This window comes from Anoplopoma fimbria, chromosome 24 (genome assembly GCF_027596085.1).
Source record: "Anoplopoma fimbria isolate UVic2021 breed Golden Eagle Sablefish chromosome 24, Afim_UVic_2022, whole genome shotgun sequence".
In the NCBI taxonomy this organism is placed as follows: Eukaryota; Metazoa; Chordata; class Actinopteri; order Perciformes; family Anoplopomatidae; genus Anoplopoma; species Anoplopoma fimbria.
This window is the reverse complement of record NC_072472.1, coordinates 13949093-13970050: the sequence shown is the minus strand read 5'-3', so window position 1 is coordinate 13970050 and position 20958 is coordinate 13949093. Positions and strand designations below refer to the sequence as shown.

The following is a 20958-nucleotide window of genomic DNA, read 5'->3' as shown; positions in this document are numbered from 1 at the left end:
TGCTTTTCTTTATCCCTCTTCCTGGGGATTCCTCTACAACTGAACAGTGGTCCTTATTGGTCTTGATTTGGATGCGGTTTAGTGGGATTTCTTGAAATGTTTGTGCCTTGTAGGGCAAGTTTGTAGATACAGATTTTCTAACAGATTCGCATTTTCCACCCAGAGGTTGGAATTTATAAAAAGAGAAGACGTGACAGTATGAGTACTTCTTCGAGATTATATAATACTCTGAATTACAATGTGAATCAGCTTTTCATTCCTAATATCACATTACAAAGAATTATAATAATCAAAGTCCAGTCAAATAACCAGGTCATAGGGTACGAAGATATTAAAAACAACTTAAACATGTCAAACAACAACATTTAAAATTGTATAAGCTTCATGTTCCTGTTTCATATCAGCATCTAAACCTTTTATTTCACTACGTGATATCATAAAAACAGCTAATTTTCAACACAATATTGTTTGCTGATTATATACAGTATAACAGGTACAATAAAGAGCTAATTTAGGTACGTTTTATTGGGCGTCAGTAAGAAGGGAGAAATACTGCACGTGCAGTATACCAGATGTGAGTAGTGCCTTTATTTAGCTGGCAGGCAGTAATTTCAGGCTTGCTTTTCAGGCCAAGGACATGACAGGCTGCAGTAAATAAGTCACCCTAAATAAGTCTTTATGACAGCTTAGGAGCCGGCTGACTAACTCGTATTTTGGTCTTAAATAGCAAAGCTGTGCTATACGACAGTTTATGAAATGAAACCTTTAATTACTTTGAGATGAATTAATTATCTGTTCAGTCACACTCGTTTACAAGCTTTGCATGCATCAAAATATGAGTCATGGGTTTAATGGGGGCACAGAGGTAAAATAAATCGTACAGTAAGAGAAAAAAAAGGCACAACGTCTTGGTTTCAAGAAGGAATGAGTCACTTTAGTTGGACTTCTGGTGACAGCTCTGATGGATTATCTGCATTGAAGGGGGCTAGGTACATCAAACAAGCTTAACTAATGAAATGAAAAATTGACCGCGGGTAATTTTCCCATCTGTTTGGGAGAGATGGGCTGTGTAGGCTGTGGGACTTAAACTGTACTCAAAGGAGGGAGGTTTGAGTCGCAAAGAAGTCGCAAAAGAAACAGTTTGAGGGGCTTTAGTAATCTAAATGTTTATAAAGATATAACTTTAAATGCAATGAATGCAGAGTCAGTAACAAGTTAGATTGATGAACATCACCAATAATATCTCTCTCATCTTGCAATTGAATGCAATCCAGGTTTTGCCAAAACAGCGTTTTATTTTCTGAATTTATTAAATACCTGCTGCTATGAGCATCTCTAAAGTGAGAGTTGATGCGCATCTACGCATGTCTTCAAATCCTTCAATCACAACTGCCTGCTTTTACTTGCAAAATATAATTAACATTTGTCCGATAATGTAGCAGGCTTTTTCCCCTGATATTTCTAACAGGAGAAAAACGTCTTTGACGGCTCCAATTTGGTGCTCATTTAAAAAACGGTTTACTCTTTCCTGCATCTCTCCCTCAGCGCTGCTGGCCAACAGGCTGGAAGTAGATGCCAGATGTCCCCCTCGGCCAGTTCCCTTGTGGGAACATAAGTGAGTGCCTCCCACAGGCTTTGCAGTGTAACGGACACAAAGACTGCCCCAATGGAGCTGACGAGCGGCGCTGTGGTAAGTGTGTGTTTTTATAAAGTCATAGCAGCTTCATTTGACAAATTCACGTCTTCACAATATGGGCAAGTTTAATTTTGTGCATCTACACAAGTGAAAGACAGAGAGATCTGCAACAAGTCCTTCAGACAGCACTTTATACTTGCCTTATTCATTATGGCAACAAAAGTAGAAATCACTCACTAAACACTGGAGGGCAAAGGATTAAGGTTTAAAGTATAATTGTCGCTTCAAACACGTTTTGAGTCTCAGCTCATGTTTTTTTTTTTTAACTGTCGATTAAACTGGACAGGTAAACGTTCACAGTCAAGACCTGGCAGGAGACTGGAGCGTAGTTAAAAAAATGAAAGCAGTAACATTGAAAGTTGCTGGGCCACTAAATGGAAATGTAATTGCTGCTACTGGCTACCAGCCTGCATCAAGCTTTGGATACAGCTGTGCATATAGTCATATTGTCAAAGCCAGATTTTTTACGGCCTTAATTGAAGAAAACTTTGACAGCTGGCGTGCTTCCCTCCATTCACAGCGGAACAAGATGGCTGTGGCAGTTTATTATAAAAACTGGAGTCATTCTAATCCAAAGGGGGACTACATTAAATCCCATGATGAAGCAGCCAAGGACTCAGTATACCTTTTATTTATGCATATTTATGTGGTCCTGGTTTCTGAACCGAGACTGCCCTGCATCTTAAATGTTTAACAAGATTAAGAATTGAGGATGACATGCTTGTTTATTAATCAAAGTTGTCAGTATGCTTTAATTATCAAGTCAGCATGTGCTCACAATAGGCAATGTGTCTTGCTAGATTCAGCCAAGCAGCAAAGGAAAAAGTTTCAGATTTTCACTTGGCTCAGTATTAATCAGAAATGCCAGTTCCCTTTCTTCTGAGATTTGAAAGGCAACAGTAACCGATCATAATACTCCACATGCCTTAAGTTTGAAAAGCAAAGACTGTTTCATTTTGGTAATGTTTGATAAAAGATTTCATTAAATAGTTTGAGCCAGAGCATAAAAAAGTCACTTTGATGCGACCACACTTTAAAAGCAATACTTCATGTGATGTATGCAACACATAAAAAGAAAATAAAAAGAAAAAAGATGACGGGCTTCTGTGGTGGAAGTTTGACCGAATAAGGGAGACCAACAAAGAGAAATTTATCTTTGTATATTTATAAAGCTTTTGCGCAAAAGGACCGAAACCAACAAAGTGACAGTCAGCTACTGACTGCCGAGGAATCGGTACCGAGTACATCTTCACCAGGGTTTTATATGCATAAGAACAAAGAGTCAATAGTTTCATTCAATGAAGGGATAGACATACTTAATATAGAAACAGGGAGACATCATTAGTTAATGAACAGGGAATTTCCCAAATGAAGGCACACTCTTGTCTTAGACACACATCAAACAGTTAATGGACAGGCTAGGCTATATTTCAATCTTCCATCATCTGGCACTCAGTGTGGTATACAAATCAAGCATTGTATTTAATAAGGACAGTTCATTAAAAAGCAAGTACAGTTCAAAGCGGAAAGAAAACCAGACATCAGGGGTTCAAGCGGATATGGGAGCCGGTCATGCCAGGCCATAAAAACAGTATAATACAGAGAGTCATTCTTAATGGGTCATACATTAAATGATAATGTTTCCTCTACATCTCCCCCTTTTTGATCATACATGATCACTTAAGTAGTAGATGAAAAAGATAAAAAAGTATTAGATCATGACTATCAGTGACATATTAAATGTTGTAATAAACATTAGTAAAACAGTAACAATATTAATCAGAGTAATATATGCCGTACAAGTTTACACAACTCACATGTAATTAAGCGTCAGTGATGTCAAGTCGTTAAGATTTAAGATAACACGTCATCAGTCCCGTGAGGGAAGACATCTCTTAAAAAAAAATTAGACATAGGCATCTTTGAGCAACAACAAAAGATACGAAATATCAAATGTTAATCTACGTTCACATACACCGATTCTTCCGTAACATTAGACCATTCACGTCGCCATGTATGGATAGTAGCATCAGCACGGTCACGCCTGCTTTCTTCTATCACCTGTATCAAGGTCATTTGATGTGAGACAGATTTATCTATAGCACGCATTATCAAGCCTCTGTACAGTCAGGGTAAGAAGGAAACACATTGTACCGCGCAGGCTACAAAATCCTGGGTGTCTGAATGGATGCCATGGAGGTCCTTGTGGTGGCGCCATCTTTGACGCGCGAGTTAACCTCCTACCACACTTATTTATGCGTGACCTTCTTGCAGTTTGAGAAACTCGGGTTACTACCCTCCTCTCTCTCCCCAGCCACACAAAATAAGTGAGGTGATTGGCTCACAACACGGTCTCCGATGCGTTCGTTGGTAGCTTGGCACGCTACTTTCCACCTGTTCCAGCAGATGGTTGGAAGTCGTCGGGTTCCGGGACGCGCTTGCAGTGGCTGGCGTGGATCCAAGGGATTTTACCAGCAACCTTTACGGTTTGGGTGATCAGGAGGACCTGGAACGGACCTTGAAACCGCCGCTGCTTCCAGTGTTTTCTCCTGAAGTCTTTGATCATCACCCAGTCACCAGGCTTGAAGTTGTGTTGTGGCGTGTCAGCTGGCGTGGGCAGTACGGCTTTCACCTGTGAATGGAGAGCTGAAAGGGAGGCTGAGAGACTTATACAGTAATTCAACATGTTGTCATCATACAGTTTAGAGTCTAAAGAAGTAGTCCCTGGTCTAAGCCCTATATTGGGAGGCCTCCCATAAACTACCTCAAATGGACTCAAACCATGTTTGTTTCTGATTCACGTGCGCATGTGGAAAAGCACAAGAGGAAGTGCTTTTATCCACGTTAAACCAGTTTCCTCACAACATTTGCTGAGTTTTGCTTTTATGGTGCCATTCTCTCTTTCGACAGCACCGCCACTCTGTGGATGGTAAGAGATCAGCACATGGGTTAATGTCAGGCTGCATCCTTTGCAGCTGCATCTGCAGAAGCGTTTCCTACTGAGACAGGGTCAGAGTTGTTAGTGTGAGCATCACATTTCATCACAGATACTTTTGCTGGCAACATTATAGCATTCAAAAGATCAGAAACAAGGTAGTGATTACCTACAGGTTTTCCAGAGGAGGTGAGGAAACCTCTGTGTCGCCAAAGGGCACCAAAGTCATGAACCACTCCAAACGCATAACAAGAGTCTGTGTAGATGTTTGCTGCTCTGCCCTCAGCGTGTTTGCATGCTTCGGTGAGTGCTACAAGCTCTGCATCTTGTGCTGAAAAATGAGATGGTAATTTGCCCCGATGCTACAATTGCGTGTAGAGTGACAACAGCAAAACCTGTTTGATTGACGCCTGTTTTGTCTCTCGATGCAGAACCATCCACAAACAACTCAAGGTCAGCACTTGGGAGAGGTGTGTCTGACAGATCAACCCTTGGCGAACACTCCTCCTCCAGAACCTGCACACAGTCATGAAAGTTTTCTGGCATATCCACCCTTTTGATCAAGAAACTGTACAAATGGCTTATTTGAATTTGGTAAGCCAAGTGTTCAAATCTACAAAGGCCTTTTGTGCTTCTGGGGTCCATGTTATTTTGCCATGGGCTGTCAATTTTCTGGGGTGGGGGCACTCATTCGCCCAATGTCCTTTTTCTCTTTCTTCTTTAGTGTGTCCTGACGTTTTGAACGTCTTTATGCTCAGCATGTTGCAAAATATCTGCTAAACTGCAGGATTTCCAGTCTAAGCCCTGATTCATCAGTTCCAGAGCGGTCATATCTTGTGGAACTGGGAATGCGGCCTGGACCGCTGTGCAGAGTGCTTTAATTGAGTCTCGGTATTCTCAGTTGGCATCATCATCCCATGTGGAACTTTTCAGACGCAGAGGCATTCTGGCTTCAGTGAAATTATTTTGTGATAATGAGTCCCAAAGTTCTTTTGCAGTACCCTGTGTACTTCCCTCATGGTTGGCTTATAGTCTCTGCAAAAATGTTCAAATTCTTTTACCCACTGAGTGGAATTCTTTTCTGGCCGGGGCAGGTGAGTGACGGCATCGATTAGGTCTGCCTCTGTCCAAGGGCGATGGACCAATATCACGCCTTCGGGTCCCGCTACCTCTCGCATTGGGAACAGCAGTTCATTGCAGGGTTCTGTCAGAGGGGGCCTGGTGTCGTGCCAGACTCTCTCCTCCTTTTGTTGGCTCTCCAGTTTTGCCCTGCTCCTGGTGTTGTCTGCCGGTCCCCCGTCGCTGGCCTCTGCCTGATGTAGTGGAGCCATCTCCGGCGGTGGTGCGGTAGCTGTTGGAGGCGAAGGTGTCGGTGCTGTTGGTACTGAGAGCTCAGCATGTTGCAAAATATCTGCTAAGCTGCAGGATTTCCAGTCTAAGCCCTGATTCATCAGTTCCAGAGCGGTCATATCTTGTGGAACTGGGAATGCGGCCTGGACCACTGTGCAGAGTGCTGTAATTGAATCTCGGTATTCTCAGTTGGCATCATCATCCCATGTGGAACTTTTCAGACGCAGAGGCATTCTGGCTTCAGTGACATTATTTTGTGATAATGAGTCCCAAAGTTCTTTTGCAGTACCCTGTCTACTTCCCTCATGGTTGGCTTATAGTCTCTGCAAAAATGTTCAAATTATTTTACCCAGTAAGTGGAATTCTTTTCTGGCCGGGGCCGGTGAGCGACGGCATCAATTAGGTCTGCTTCTGTCCAAGGGCGATGGACCAATATCCATATCCGAGAGGTTGCCCCGTCGCTCAGAGGTCCCTGCGGCCGATCGACCCGGTCACAGCTTTTTTCTGTCCTGGCCCCACAGTGGTGGAATGAACTCCCCACTGACGTCAGGACAGCTGAGTCGCTACCCATCTTTCGGCGCAGGCTGAAAACTCACCTCTTCATGAAGTACTACCCTGAGCCTTCCTCGTAGCACTTATTGTATTCGTATTAGTTTGTTGCACTTATTGTATTCGTATTAGTCTGTTGCAATTATTGTTTTCGTAGTAATTTGCCTCTGCACTATACTTTTGCTCTGGTTTATGCTTTTAGATGCTTATTTAAGAAAGGAGATGCACTTATGACTTCTGGTGACTAGCAGTTCTCTTGAATACCTATGTTGAATAGACTTCCTGTAAGTCGCTTTGGATAAAAGCGTCTGCTAAATGACTGTAATGTAATGTAATGTAATGTACTGGCTGTGGTGCAGCTGAGTTGTATGGTGGCGGTGGAGCGGAGTCCAGATCAGGATGCACTTTCCCAGGGTTCAGCTCGGACAGAAGAGCGGACAGAAGAGGAAATTGTTGGTTAATATTTCCAATATGTCCATCACCATTGATGATGCCGTGGTGACGCCAACTCGGACTGTGAGGAATCTGGGTGTGACCCTGGACGACCAACTGTCGTTCTCAGCAAACATTGCATCGGTCACACGCTCCTGCAGATTCCTCCTCTACAACATCAGGAGGATTCGCCCCTTCCTCACTGACGAGACGGCGCAGGTGCTCATCCAGGCTCTGGTCATCTCCCGCCTGGACTACTGCAACTCACTACCTGCCGGAGCCCCGGCGTCGGCCATCAGACCTCTGGAGCTTGTCCAGAAAGCTGCAGCTCGTCTGGTGTTCAATCGCCCCAAGTTCTCCCACACAACTTCCCTTCTCCGTTCTCTACACTGGCTCCCTGTAAGAGCTCGCATCCAGTTTAAGACTCTGGTGCTAGCCTACAGGGCAGTGAAAGGAACAGCTCCTTCCTATCTCCAGGCCATGGTCAAGCCCTACACCCCCGCCCGACCACTTCGCTCTGCTGCCTCGGGGCGATTGGTTGCCCCGTCGCTCAGAGGTCCCTGCGGCCGATCGACCCGGTCACAGCTTTTTTCTTAGAGTCACTGCCCATCTTTCGGCGCAGGCTGAAAACTCACCTCTTCATGAAGTACTACCCTGAGCCTTCCTCGTAGCACTTATTGCATTCGTATTAGTTTGTTGCACTTATTGTATTCGTACCAGTTCGTTGCAGTTATTGTATTCGTATTAGTTTGTAGCACTTATTGTATTCGTATTAATTTGTTGCAATTATTGTTTTCGTAGTAACTTGCCTCTGCACTATACTTTTGCTCTGGCTTATGCTTTTAGATGCTTGTTTAAGAAAGGAGATGCACTTATGACTTCTGGTGACTAGTAGTTCTCTTGAATACCTATGTTGAATACACTTCCTGTAAGTCGCTTTGGATAAAAGCGTCTGCTAAATGACTGTAATGTAATGTGTTTGTGATTTTTGTTCTTTCTTTCCTTTCTCCTCTTTTTTATTCTGACCTTTTAATTGCCGTGTTTCTCTTCTCTGACATTCATCCTTCCACATTGCATACACTTTCCAATCTGCCTTAAAGGGTGCAAATCCCCTTCTACCTAGTCTCTCCTTCAGATGTGTTAATTGTCTGTTACTCAAACTGCCTTCTTCTGGTAATCCCAGTTCCACCCACACACCAAACTGCCTACAACTGCCAGGATATTTTTCTTTCATAATTTATTTGGATCTTTTGGTTCAGGCTCCGAGCATTTACGTTGTTTACTTTGCAAAGATTCCCATTCTCTAGTCCTCACTACCCTGTTAGTTAACTAAGACACGTCTGTCTACCCCTTAAGTGCTTCTGTTTAACCTTGGAAGTCCAGTTAAACACCACACAGTCTGAGCGTCTCACCCAAGGGGGAATCTTTTATTCAGTGTTCTTTTCTGTTGTTCCAACGGAGTCCAGATCAGTCGTCGCATCCCATCCTCATTGCCAAGTTTGTGGTGGAAGTTTGACCAAATAAGGGAGACCAACAAAGAGAAATTTATCTTTGTATATTTATAAAGCTTTTGCGCAAAAGGACCGAAACCAACAAGGTGACAGTCCTCTCTTTTCCTCTCCTCTCCTCTCCTTTCCTCTCATCTCTTTTCCTCTCATCTCTTTTCCTCTACTCTACTCTCCTTTCCTCTGCTCTCTTTTCCCCTACTCTTTTTCCTCTATTCTATTTTCCTCTCCTCTCCACACATAACACTGGGAGTCTTCCTGGGACACCTCCTCAGGCTGTTATTTCTCAAATCCACTTTAAGCACAGCTGCTATGCTTTCTCTCCTTCCAACACCCACCTAAAATATATACAGTGTGAATATCATACATAATGATTGACACAAAAGTACAATAGTTCAAAACAGTTCTTGGTTCTATTTCCTGTTGGTAGTGCTTCCCACCAAACAGCAGCTCATAGATACTTTTCTGTTTGTTAGGAGACGAAGGTGACAAGGAGACACCTTGAGGCACTACAAAGTAATGGAGATCAATGAATTGTTTTCATCTCGGTTGTGGGAGGGGCTTAATTGCGCTCTCGGTGATGCTCCGCAGGGCGCTCAAATTGCGTGCATTAACTGTGTTGGCTGGCTGTGTCATGCTGATTAAGAACTCAAATGCAGTTGTCGGGCATTATAACACACTTTTAATTGAAAATTGATGCCATGGGCCAAATGTAAAAACTCAATTTATAACTGAAAAAAATGAAAAATAGAATAAAATGTTTTGCATAAAGGGCACTTACCTAGGCAGAGGCCAAAGGGGCAGATGCTTGAACTCTGCCTGTGGTCCATCTGTTCATGAACATTTTTATCAGAGCTCAGCATACAGCTTGAAAGTATCAAAGCATGCATTTGTATTTCTGGAGTCACCAATATTTTTTAATTGAATGCCTGTTTGATTCTGGCAACATCTGCATAAATCACAGGGGAGTTTCCTGTAGATGAATGTTTTGGATAAAAGCAGTTTGCTCAGTGTGTGGCCCTCCCTGTCGTCTGGTTAAGTGACACACCTGCATATTAGTTGTTCTTTAATCCAAGCTCCCTCCAGTGAGATAACGGAGCTCTTATATTTTAGTCACAGGTGTAGATCTAAGTGTGATTATTTAGTCTTTTATAGATTGTTACGTTTAATCCTCCGGATGCTGTCATGCACTACAGCATGCTCTGAAAGCTGGAGTGAACAACCCTGTCTGTTAGAATGAAAAGTTGCGGACCAGGTTTTCGATGAGCAATGGACAAAGAATGGTTCAAAGAAAGTCTAAGGTTTATTTAAACAGTGAGGCACACAGGGAATGCCATAGCTTCTTTTATACGTGCTGGATTGAATTGTGGCATAGAGTAGATCAGTGTTTATATCAGAAGGTATAATTCGAACTTGAGTATATTATTGCTGTTATACTAGAGTTCCTAGCTGACATTTATGATAAGCTGTTGAGGAGGGGTGTGCTGCTCTACTACAGGCCAGCAAGTTCCTCAAACAACAGCTGTGGAAACAGCAACATGGCAACATTTCAATCTGGAGATGTAATTGAAAGTGAAGCTTAAAGAGTGATTGAATTAATAAATATATGACACAGCGTGCACAGCAGGAAACGTTCAGGAGATGGTTAGAGAATGGTCTCCCGCATGAGAGAACTCGGTAGATTTATGACAGCCCTGGCTGATCTCCACTGCAGGACCTAATGATCTGTCAAAACATAATATTACATCAGCACTGAGCTGTAATAGCGATGCTTATACAACTCTTGGCACATTTAATGATAAATGGCACTTGCATAGTTGATATTTATGATTAGATATGAACTATGACACAAAATGTATAGTCAGATGGATTATTTTTCGAGAATGACAGAGAATAAAATTGTTTTTTATAAGAAAAGAAAAATATTACTCCATAACATCAGCAGTGACTCTTCAAGCTATTTCTTATCTGTGTTCACTTACAGCACCAGGGAGGCTTTGAGTAGTAAGTGACTGTAAGCTGGGGTTGGTGTGCACACAGAATGTGCTGGCTTTCCATCAGAGACAGCATGTTTGACAGCTCTAATCGGCTCCGATTATTGTGATATTTTTGTTGTAACAAGTGCAGTTCCAGTTCAAAAATGCCTCTTCAGAAGGATTTGAATTCTTGGCCTGTGGTGTTGCTGCTTGCGGCTTTCTCAAAAAACCTTCATACACACACCTTCACACTCAACGCAGCACTTTCTCCGGCCAAGGGCAATACACCTGTTAATCACACACCCAAGTCATGCCTTCTCAAGGTCAGTGAATTCAACTCTAGCACAGGAAAAAATACCAGGGGCAGACTTTCCCTTTAACCGCCTGGGGGACGACTTTAAGGGTCTCTTACAGCTAGATATTTAAAAAAGTACCTTGAATGACTAATTAATAACTAAGCAATTATAAAGAAAATCCTAGCTTTAATAAGCAGAGGTATTTCTCTTGGGTTAATGTTATTGGTATTGTTAGTTGGTATCAAGTCACAAACTGTGAAAACGCAGTCTGACTCAGGGGATATAAACACACCCAAGTCCGGAAACAATGCTGAAATACACTCTGGTTTGATCCTGCTTCTGGTTGTTTATCAGCTTGTGTTGATTCCAGCGAAGTGAAGTAAACAACTGTCTAAATTGCACCATATTAAACAAAGTAGTCCCCCTATTTGTCCAGGGTGAACCCTGCCTTTCGCCTTGGCCCAGTGACAGCTGGGATCGGCTTCACCAGCCGGATGTGTGTGGGGGGGGGTCAGCCCATTTAAACAACTAATGTCAGCATTTAAAGACAAGAAATAGAAATGTTATATGTATATATTGAGCCTCAAAGAGGTTTAGTGATTTATGCTAAACCTCCACACACACACACACCTCCACCCCTCTGTCCCGTGACCCTGAACAGGAAAGGCAGTTGAAGATAATGGTTAGATTAATTATAATCCCTTTTTGTTAAATTAAAACATGAGTGTGTGGTTCAGTTCATGGCTGTTGTTAGATTTCAAGGTTACAGGCATAAAGGTCCCGCAAACTGGTGATGTGGTGAACGCTTCATTTTGAGTTATTCACACTCATTAGCGTACCAGTCATTCCAGTACAACACAAGCTCTGGCCTGACCGTGGTGTGATTACATACGACAGCTGCTTAGTCAAAAGTACAAGTATAGTAAATCTGTTTTACAGGCGACATATCAATAGCCTCATGCAACAACATGATAGATAAGTACATTCAGCAACATTTCTAATCAAACTAAGTGGTTGCATGTCATTTTCGACATTGTGCTGTTAATAGGTCGTGGTCATTTCACGTATTTCTATGTTGTACAGATAATATTTGTTCCCTGTCTGGTTTTGCAGGGGACAACATCGGATGGGCTGACTTATTTGGCCAAACACTACAAGATGCCAATGATATGGACCAGTCCCAAAAGAATGAGTGTTGTAAGTGTGTGTATATAGTATTTGTGTCTATGTACTATTTACTTTAAGCATGCACAGTATATTTGTGTGTTCAGACATTAATGTGATGAGAATCATCACATAATGCTTTTGAAATGTGAGGATCATCATAAATATAATCACTGTTGGGTTCCGGGAAATTGTGACTTTTTTTATTTATTTCAACAGTTCTTCAATAATGGAAAATAATCGTTAATGTAACCTTGATGGCCACTAAATGGTTCATATTGTGTCCCAAAGGACTACTTCTATCAATTATTTGTATTCTGTTATAAGCCTCTAAAGTGAGAATTCATGAATGCTGTGTAGTCTTGCAGGAGTACCCTGAGAGTTGTGACTGCATAGAGACAGATGTGGAGTGTGTGGAGGTCAACCTGCAGGATGTTCCACTTCTCTCTCCAAATGTTACCTTTCTGTAAGTGTCCCCTGATTGTAATTACTGTGTGTGCTTGTGTGTTTGTGTGTGCTTCTATCTTTGTGACTACCAGTTTGAGTTCAAAGTGAGAAGTCTTCACGGTCCTCGTTTCTTAAAGAAGCTATTATAGGTTAGAGGATGTTCTTTCTGTTCTGGTAGATGTAGAGGCATTGATGGACAGAATATTGAATCCTGTTGGCAGATAAATCAAAATAAACACAGATCAAGTTCAAAATCAACGATGATAACTGTAAGTGGTTAATTATATGAAGTTAATCAATGATTTAAGTATAAAGGGTCTTGCTGAACAGAAGGAAAAAAAAGCACAAACCAATTACCATGGCTGTCCTTGAAATGATTTTCGCTGCCCTTTGTTGGACTTTCATCCCCGCTATATTTGAATTCAGAGCATTTAGCATTTTCAACCATCCTCCTTATTTTTGATCGCTCTTTTGATTCCCTGCCTTGGCTTCACTAACACGGCAGCTGGCTTCTTTCGATATCACAAGATCCCACAAGAAACACAGAAAAAACTGTTTTGTCACCATCTTTGCTCTTTACATCCCTGGTCTTGTCTGTGTTTATCTGCTGAAATAAGTATACTTACTTTTTTTCCCCCAGTGGAGTCAGTAAATAAAATCAGACACTCTGCTGGTCAATGTTGACCTGATTTTGGGTTCTGATTAAACAAGATCCAAAGTGCTTAAAGACTTTTTCCATGGCAGACATTTTCTGCATTTCAATATCCATACTACCATACTATGTAGTATATGCCAGAAAAATATTTAGTATGTCCCAATACATAATATGTCAAATGCGGTATACCAGAAATACCAGGATGTTCTCCTACATCCGGTTGCATTTTGTAGTGTGTAAGCCAGCATGCCTTTTTGCTGTTCTGACCCACAATTCTCTGTGCAGCAGATGTATGAGCAAGAGGGTCAAAGTTCAATGTGCAAAGTTATGACAGAAGAAGTATGTGGTTTGAAAACCAGTGAGCCAGCATGCCTCTCCTCAATCTTTAGCTCTCCTAAATAGAAGGCAGTTTTCCTCTTTGCTATCAGTTACACCAGTGCTTCTCACGCTATGACGAGCCAAAATGTCTGTCTGCTGTGAAAAAGAGACCGCAGGCTAAATTTTTTCCCCTCAGCTTCCAGTTGTTATGTTATGCTACTGCGATGTCAAACTATTAATTTAAACTTCTTCTCTCCTTTCATCAAAAAAATGCTAATTAGCTTATTTTGGTTGCCAGTTTTATGAATATTTACAGGCTTATTTGGTTTAGTCCAGCAGTAATCTATTTATTTATATATTTTGTTACACCACTAATTCCCTATTGTTGTTTAATTAATTCATCGACTCATTTATCTCTTTTATTTAGTGAGTATAGTTTTCCAGCAGCAGCCTCTGGCGTTTCTCTTTTCCTCTGAGTAAAGAGAGCTCCCTGAATAAAAAGAAGTGGCGCCACTTTTAAATTTAAATAATCATTGATCAGACACTGACTAGAATAGCATCCCTGATTAATATCCTTTTCAATTTGGTCTCTCACTAAGAAGCCTCACTCTATTGATTGCTCTGTTGCCTCAGAACCAATAGAAATACTTTTAAATTACCTATAATTGGGCTTCTAAATGTCAGCTCTCTAAAACAGTGTTGGTTTTGAACAGTTAAGTTAATTATAGGTTCATTAATTTCCTCAAATTGAGAGCTAGAACCTGATGATTATGCCTCATTTAATGAAGCCAGCCTGGTTCTCCTGATTAAATATAGACGTCTGAGGTGGAGTCATCGTCCTTAAAATGACCTAAAGCCCTTTATTTCTGTATATCCTCTGAAACTTCCATCTTCATTAGAGGACTACTGTTTATGGTGTCACATCTGTCCTAATAAAGTTAGTTGCCTTTGTGTCCTCCGGTACACTTTGGACAAAAGCTCGGAAGTCTCTCCCGAAGTTTGCCTAATCTGAAAGCACCGCATAGGCTTATAACTCTTTATTCTTTTATTATTAAACCGCATCTCAGTCAGCCTCCTGTTCTCTCTGTGCTATTAATCAGCCTGTACCGCCAGAGCTCACTAACAAATTCTCCAGACTTTGTTTGGTCTTCTAGAGTCGACCACAACAAAGATGTAACTGATGGCGACTTAAACAATCACAAGCTAATATTAGGATTTTTAGGGGCATTTAGTTTTGTTCTTTCTTCCAGATGTCATGCATTTTAATTATCATCACACTCCTGACCTTTGTATGATATATCACTTTTTTTTCTAATTGGCATTTGGATATTGCCATTGTTCACATTTGCATGTTCTCATTAATATGAATCTCAAGGCTTAATTATGCGAACCTCTTCCTCAGTTTTATTTTTTCTGGGATTGTTGGGTGTAAGAAACAGGTCATTTTTCATGTTTTTCTTTGCTTTTATATGGGCAGTTTTTATATTCTGATAAAAAATAATTAAAATGTTCTTCTCTTGACCAGAATCAGTTTTCAAGCTCCAGTAAGCACAGAATCAATTCTAAGGTTTAACTTTTAAGGCACTGTCTGGCCAATTTCGATTTTGATTTTAAACTGAACTGTGACCAAGCCCACCACATGCCCAGAGCACAATTTGGGATCGTAGGAACCACCACCTGATTGTCTGACATCGAAACACAAAAGGTCCTTTGCAATGATTGCACACACATAGTTTTACGCACTGCCCAGCAAGATTAGATCAGATATACTGTATACATACATCAGATGTAAGTGTTGTAGTTTACACTCTTAATTACAGTTACTTTCTCACATGCTGTATGCAAATTACTTCTGTTTGAGTAACATTTATTTGTTTGATGCTAAATCTAATTCCTGTGGATACCCTTTTTTCTGTTATTTGGCTCTTTCTTAGTTGGTGAGAAATTTAATTGAGTCTAACTGTCTTTTGTTCTCAGTGGATGCGGACATGAAGCACTTTGTATAGTTTTACCATCACTATACAGATTTTCCACATCAACATCAGTTTAGGCATCTTGTGTCTCTAGAGAGGGATTTGTCTACTCTGAAAGCCAGCGAGACGTCATGCTTGAGTTTGGGGAGGATCAATTTTAAAAGTCAGGATATCTCAGCCCGTGCTGCATCGATTTCAACAATTCTATTAGATTCACAATTCCCCAACAGTGCAATATAAAATCGCTGTTTTAGTATAAGTGGATGAGGATGACAGCGCTGAATATATGAAGTTCTCATTGTTGATTTACAGCAGTTAATTGATGTCAACATATTATTTTCATTTCATCTTCACAAAACCTGCTTAAACTTGTGGGGTTTAGATTTTGATATCTATAATACATAAAAAAAAAAAGCTGCATTAGTAATTAAAAAGTTCCAACCTTTTTCAACTTTAATATTATCTCTTGATCAGAAGAAAACACATAGACAACCGACTTCCATGGGCTCCAAAAAGGTTCCTCTCTGCTTTTATAATATATAACCTTTTTATGGCTGTGGATAATGGCTCTTGCGTCATTTGGCTGAACTTAGTCTGGCCTTCAGCAACAGAGTCTGTTTGAATTTCCTGTTTTGAGAAAACGCATCACAACCCGGCAGCTCTCTGCGTGGGATTTTATCTCTCTTCATTAAATCTTCTTTGATACTTGGTTGTCAGTAGGGATCGGTTTTCTGTCCCTTATTGAACTTGATCCTTCTTGAGTTAGCAGTTAAGAAAATTACCCTTTGCACAGTGAACGCTGCCATTATATCTTACTTCCCTTAAAACAGTGGATTTTATAGGTCTTAAGTCCAAGCCGTGGCATTCTGATTTGTAAAACACAAGTGTAAAAGTAATCAAAAAATCTAAATCTGAACTTTAAAATGTAGACACAGAGGCAGCTGATATAAGATGATTTCACTACCTGTGAATACAGTCAATGGAGAGATGATGATCTTGACCTTTAAAAAGTTTTAAACCGTTCTAAATATATCTGTAGTCCTATTAAGAATGTTGTCTCCCCATTTCCAGCTTATTGTATCGTCTCTGCCTTTCGCATCTTTCCTGCTTAACCCGAAGGTTTGAATGTGTTTAAAACAAAGTCTGGTTCACCACCGAGCTATATGTCAGAATAAAACATTTCATTACCTTCTCAGCAGGAACATCACTTTTGATCATCAAGCCACATAACTTATATTTAAAGATACAGTAATATTTATTTTTATTTATGAGCCATTCCAAAGGCATTGATTTAGTTTCCTCAGCTTTGTTGCCCTACTTTGTATTGTGCAAATGAAAGGCGACACAAACAAGTTCAGTCTTACTGGGGATTCAAAAAACTGTTCATTTGAATTGTAATTAAAGAAACAATTCTGAAGACCTTTGCTTCTCTTGAGATATCAGGCGCCAGTCGTGTGTGTGTGTGTGTGTGTGTGTGTGTGTGTGTGTGTGTGTGTGTGTGTGTGTGTGTGTGTGTGTGTGTGTGTGTGTGTGTGTGTGTGTGTGTGTGTGTGTGTGTGTGTGTGGACGGACGTGTGGGTGGATAGTTTATCAATTTATGCTCTCCCATTTTATGTCCCTCTCCCTGTGCTAACCTTTTCAGATACATAAAAGTGAACCTTTTCAAGTCTTTACTCTAGCAAATGGTTATTCTATTCTGTGGGAATGTGACACCAGCTCTTTAAAAGCAATTTGTGAATAAAATGGGAGCAGTTAGGTTTTTATGTTACTGCTACATAGCTCATAATGCTTCAGACGCTTCGTCCTCTCTCTTCCTGCTTGTCTCTATTTAAGTGTATCTTCACTCTGTTTGTCTGAAACTGGTGTTGTGTCGTTACAGGTCGCTGAGGAGCAATGAGATCCGAGTGTTGTCTGATTTAGTTTTTTCAGAATACTCTTCCCTCGAGAGACTGTGAGTAATTTCCCTGCTTTCCACATCCTCACACTAGGTTCTTTTGGTTGGTTAACTCATTATTTTTGTTTCTGCATTTAGTGTGGAAACACTGTAAATGTGGCTACGTCCTCAGAATGTGTTAGATGAGATTTTATGGTAGGTGTAAGGAAAACATCAGTCTTACAAGAGAAAGGAAACATGAATGAATGATTGATTGAGCAAAGGGCAGCCCTATTTAGCAAATACTGAAAAAGAAAGCCAGGCTTAAATATATAACCCTAACCCTAATTCTTTATTAATTATTCAGTAGTTTTCTTTCAAACTTTTTTTAGCTGGTGTCATTAAATTGAATCAAGTATGTTATATTGCATTGATAATATTATGTGAGACAAAGTCTTAGTAAATAATGTAAATCTTGTTAACTGATAATGAGGCAACCAGAGGGACTGTTATGACTCTCTGGCGTCTCCAAGTTTTATTTACTGGTTACTCAAATAAATCACTTAAGATTATGTTTCATAAATGCACATTGTGATTGTGTTGACAACTGTCTGAGAGCCACAGACAGTATTATTACCTCTGGTTCATCTCTGGTGCCATTTATACCTTTGTGAGTTGTATCATGTTACTCTTGAAAACACATGAAGACAGGCCTCATAAATCATCATGACAAATGCTTAAGTTAGCTCAAGCGAACTGCAAAACTAGACCCTCGCCAACAATAACATAAAGACATTTAGCATAATAATTAATTACCAGAAATAGAAAGCCAAAGCCTCAGAAATCGAACCAACAGAAACACATCGGAATTTTTTTTTTATTCATCCTGTCGTATCATCCTGCTTTCAAATGTGATATTATCCTGTATATGGATTCAGATGCCAATCAAGTTGCTGCTTAATTTAAGTCATACATTTTAACTTCACCCACACAACTTTGAAGTTACAAAGACTGTGACTTCAAACACATATCATAAGTGACTGATACAGAGTGTTTAACAATATGCTGTATCAGTTTAAGACGTTGGTGAGGAAGTAAGTGTTTCTGAAGAACTAAAGCCTTGTTAGGAATTTGGAATGGCGTCTTTTATTGCTGATGAATACTAAAAAGGTGCAAGAATGGACAAAAGACATTGGACATTTCTATAACTGTCTAGCTAAATACGATTAGATTTGATTTCCCATACATTGTACTACACTCGCAAACTGGCATTGTTGTTCATCAAGATCCATAACAAGTTAGAGCGATGCACAACATAGGTTAACAAGAAATTAAGTCACTTATTTGTTTAGTAATGAGGCTGAAATGGTAAACCGTAAGCATTGAAGCTTCCTTTTTGTTTCAGTTGTTTTTTGACCAAAAGTGGAGAAATGGTTAGCACAATGCAAGCACACATCACTCTCTCGTGTCCTGTATCTCTAGATCTGAGGGGTTTGTCCTTCTGTCTTGCAATGTGCATTGACATATAATGATAGTTTTCATCAAGTTGGTCTCAATTTCAGAATCTAATTGGTAGGAAACACACATCCTCACAAACATATTCACTGTCTTAAAAGTTCACAGACAGATACACATTTCTAAACTTTAATGACAGATCGAAGGTCAGTTATTGCTGGCTCGTTATTACTGTGTTTGTAAGGGTCATAATTAGCATCTGAGCAAAAAATTGCTCCCTGCAGTTGACCGTCCTCTGTGTCGATGAGAGTATTATCCTGTAATTCTTACAGAAGTGTCCAAAGGGAAATGGATGATAGTGCAGCAGATGATAGTGATTTTACTCTAGCTAATTACTTTTATATTCTAGTCCAGTCAATACATTTGTGCGTGTGGATGGTGTTAACATGCATGAGCCGTAGAGTTTCTGATGTTTTTCTCTCTCTCTGTTCCCAGTTTTCTGCAAAACAACAGCCTCCAGTTCATATCCAAACATGCCTTTAGCGGCCTGCACAGTTTAAAGAGGTTGTAAGTATCCTGCTCACTTCAATAATGACAGTAATCTCTTCTAAAATATCTAAGTAGATTTTATTTGCCTTCCCGTTCACATTTTTACCTACCTTTGTATGTATCTTTAATGAGTACAACTCTTATATCAGGTGTCAAATGAAGAAGAAAAGGGCAGGAAATAATACATTTATTTGTTTTGTTTGTTGTATTTATCAACTCAATAAGCTTTTTTAAAAATAAAGGTTGCAATTCAAGGAGCTTCACAGAACAACTAAAAAGTGAAAAATGTATGAAACTCTGAACTCTGGCTAGAATAGTTAACATTTAAACTCTTTCAAACACTTTAAATTCATGGGGTGACAATCTTCCACTGTTCCCTGTTTATACTGATGGCATTTGCTTTGTTAGTTATTTGCCTCCAGACTGACTTCTATTACACTGTGCAAATGTGAGATAGCAAACACAGCAAAGGAAAGCCATAAGGTCAATGTCAGGAGGAAGCCAGGCCTTTCAAGTAAAGTTTAAATGAACTCAAATCTACTTCTGCTGTCTATAACTACAAATGCAAAACCAGGTTTCTTGAGTAAGTATATACAGGTTTTATGTTGTAATCTGTAACTGTGTACTAGGGTTGGCAATATGTTATTCATTATCAATTTATCTCCTGGTTATTTTTTAAGTTTTTATAGTCATTTAGTCTTTGAAATGTCAAAAGAATGGTCATCACAACTTGTTTTATCTGATCAAAACCCAAAGATATTCAGTTTGTAAGATGTTTGACAACGACTAGCAGCAAATCCTCACATTTGAGAAACTTTTTTTCAAAAGCAATTATTGCTTGAAATGTTATATTACATTTGAGAGTCAGAGAAAGTACATTTGAAGATCAACCTTTCCTTCTCTGCTTCTCACTCTGTCTCTCAGGTTTCTCAGTGAGAACTTGATATCTTCCCTTAGTCCTGGTGTGTTTAGGGATCTCCAGCAATTAGAGTGGCTGTGAGTTAAACACACACACACACACACACACACACACACACACACACACACACACACACACACACACACACACACACACACACACACACACACACACACACACACACACACACACACACATTCACCTAACCATGAGAAAGTTATTTCGTTGTGTACTAAGCTGTGGTTTTATATCGTATAGTTCTCTTGAATACCTATGTTGAATACACTTATTGTAAGTCGCTTTGGATAAAAGCATCTGCTAAATGACTGTAATGTAATGTAATGTATATTAATGTGGATGGAGGGACACTGTGTAATATACAATCAATTCAAACACTTTAGTTGTCAGTCATCATGTGTCTGTATGGGGTAGTCATGCTCTGTTTTGTGTTGCCTGGTTTTATAAAAGTCTGGATTTACCCATGCATGGGTATCCCCCTAGGCATCTGGAATGTCTTTTTAGATTTTTATTAGTGGTTTAGGGTCCTGAAAACAAATTCCCTTTTGTGCTTGAAATCCTCTGGGTTGCAGCACGGAGAGCTTTTTGGAGACTTGTTTTTATTTATACCACATTTTGTACAGCTGTGTGTCTTATTTTCCCTGTGAAAACAAATTTGAGTCACCATGAAACAACAAAGAATTCTTGTTATTCTTATGATGTTTAGAGTTGAAAGGAGCTGTATTTAACATACTGAACATTAATAAAGCATCAAACAACTATTTGCTTTTTTAAAGATATATAGTTCAGTAATGTCTACCTGAGTATAGAATGAAGTCCCTCTCCCTCTGTTTGTAGTTATCTGAGTG

At 40.0% G+C, this 20958-nt stretch overlaps 1 protein-coding gene across 1 annotated transcript in view; it reads left to right on the top strand.

The window, feature by feature from the left end:
- Positions 1 to 20958, top strand: part of rxfp2a (relaxin family peptide receptor 2a) — a 40860-nt gene that overhangs the window by 4613 nt on the left and 15289 nt on the right. Inside the window, 7 exon segments of the mRNA XM_054626180.1 lie at positions 1546 to 1583; positions 1585 to 1690; positions 11853 to 11936; positions 12264 to 12369; positions 17176 to 17247; positions 19120 to 19191; positions 20098 to 20169. Coding sequence (XP_054482155.1) covers positions 1546 to 1583; positions 1585 to 1690; positions 11853 to 11936; positions 12264 to 12369; positions 17176 to 17247; positions 19120 to 19191; positions 20098 to 20169 — 550 coding nt within the window.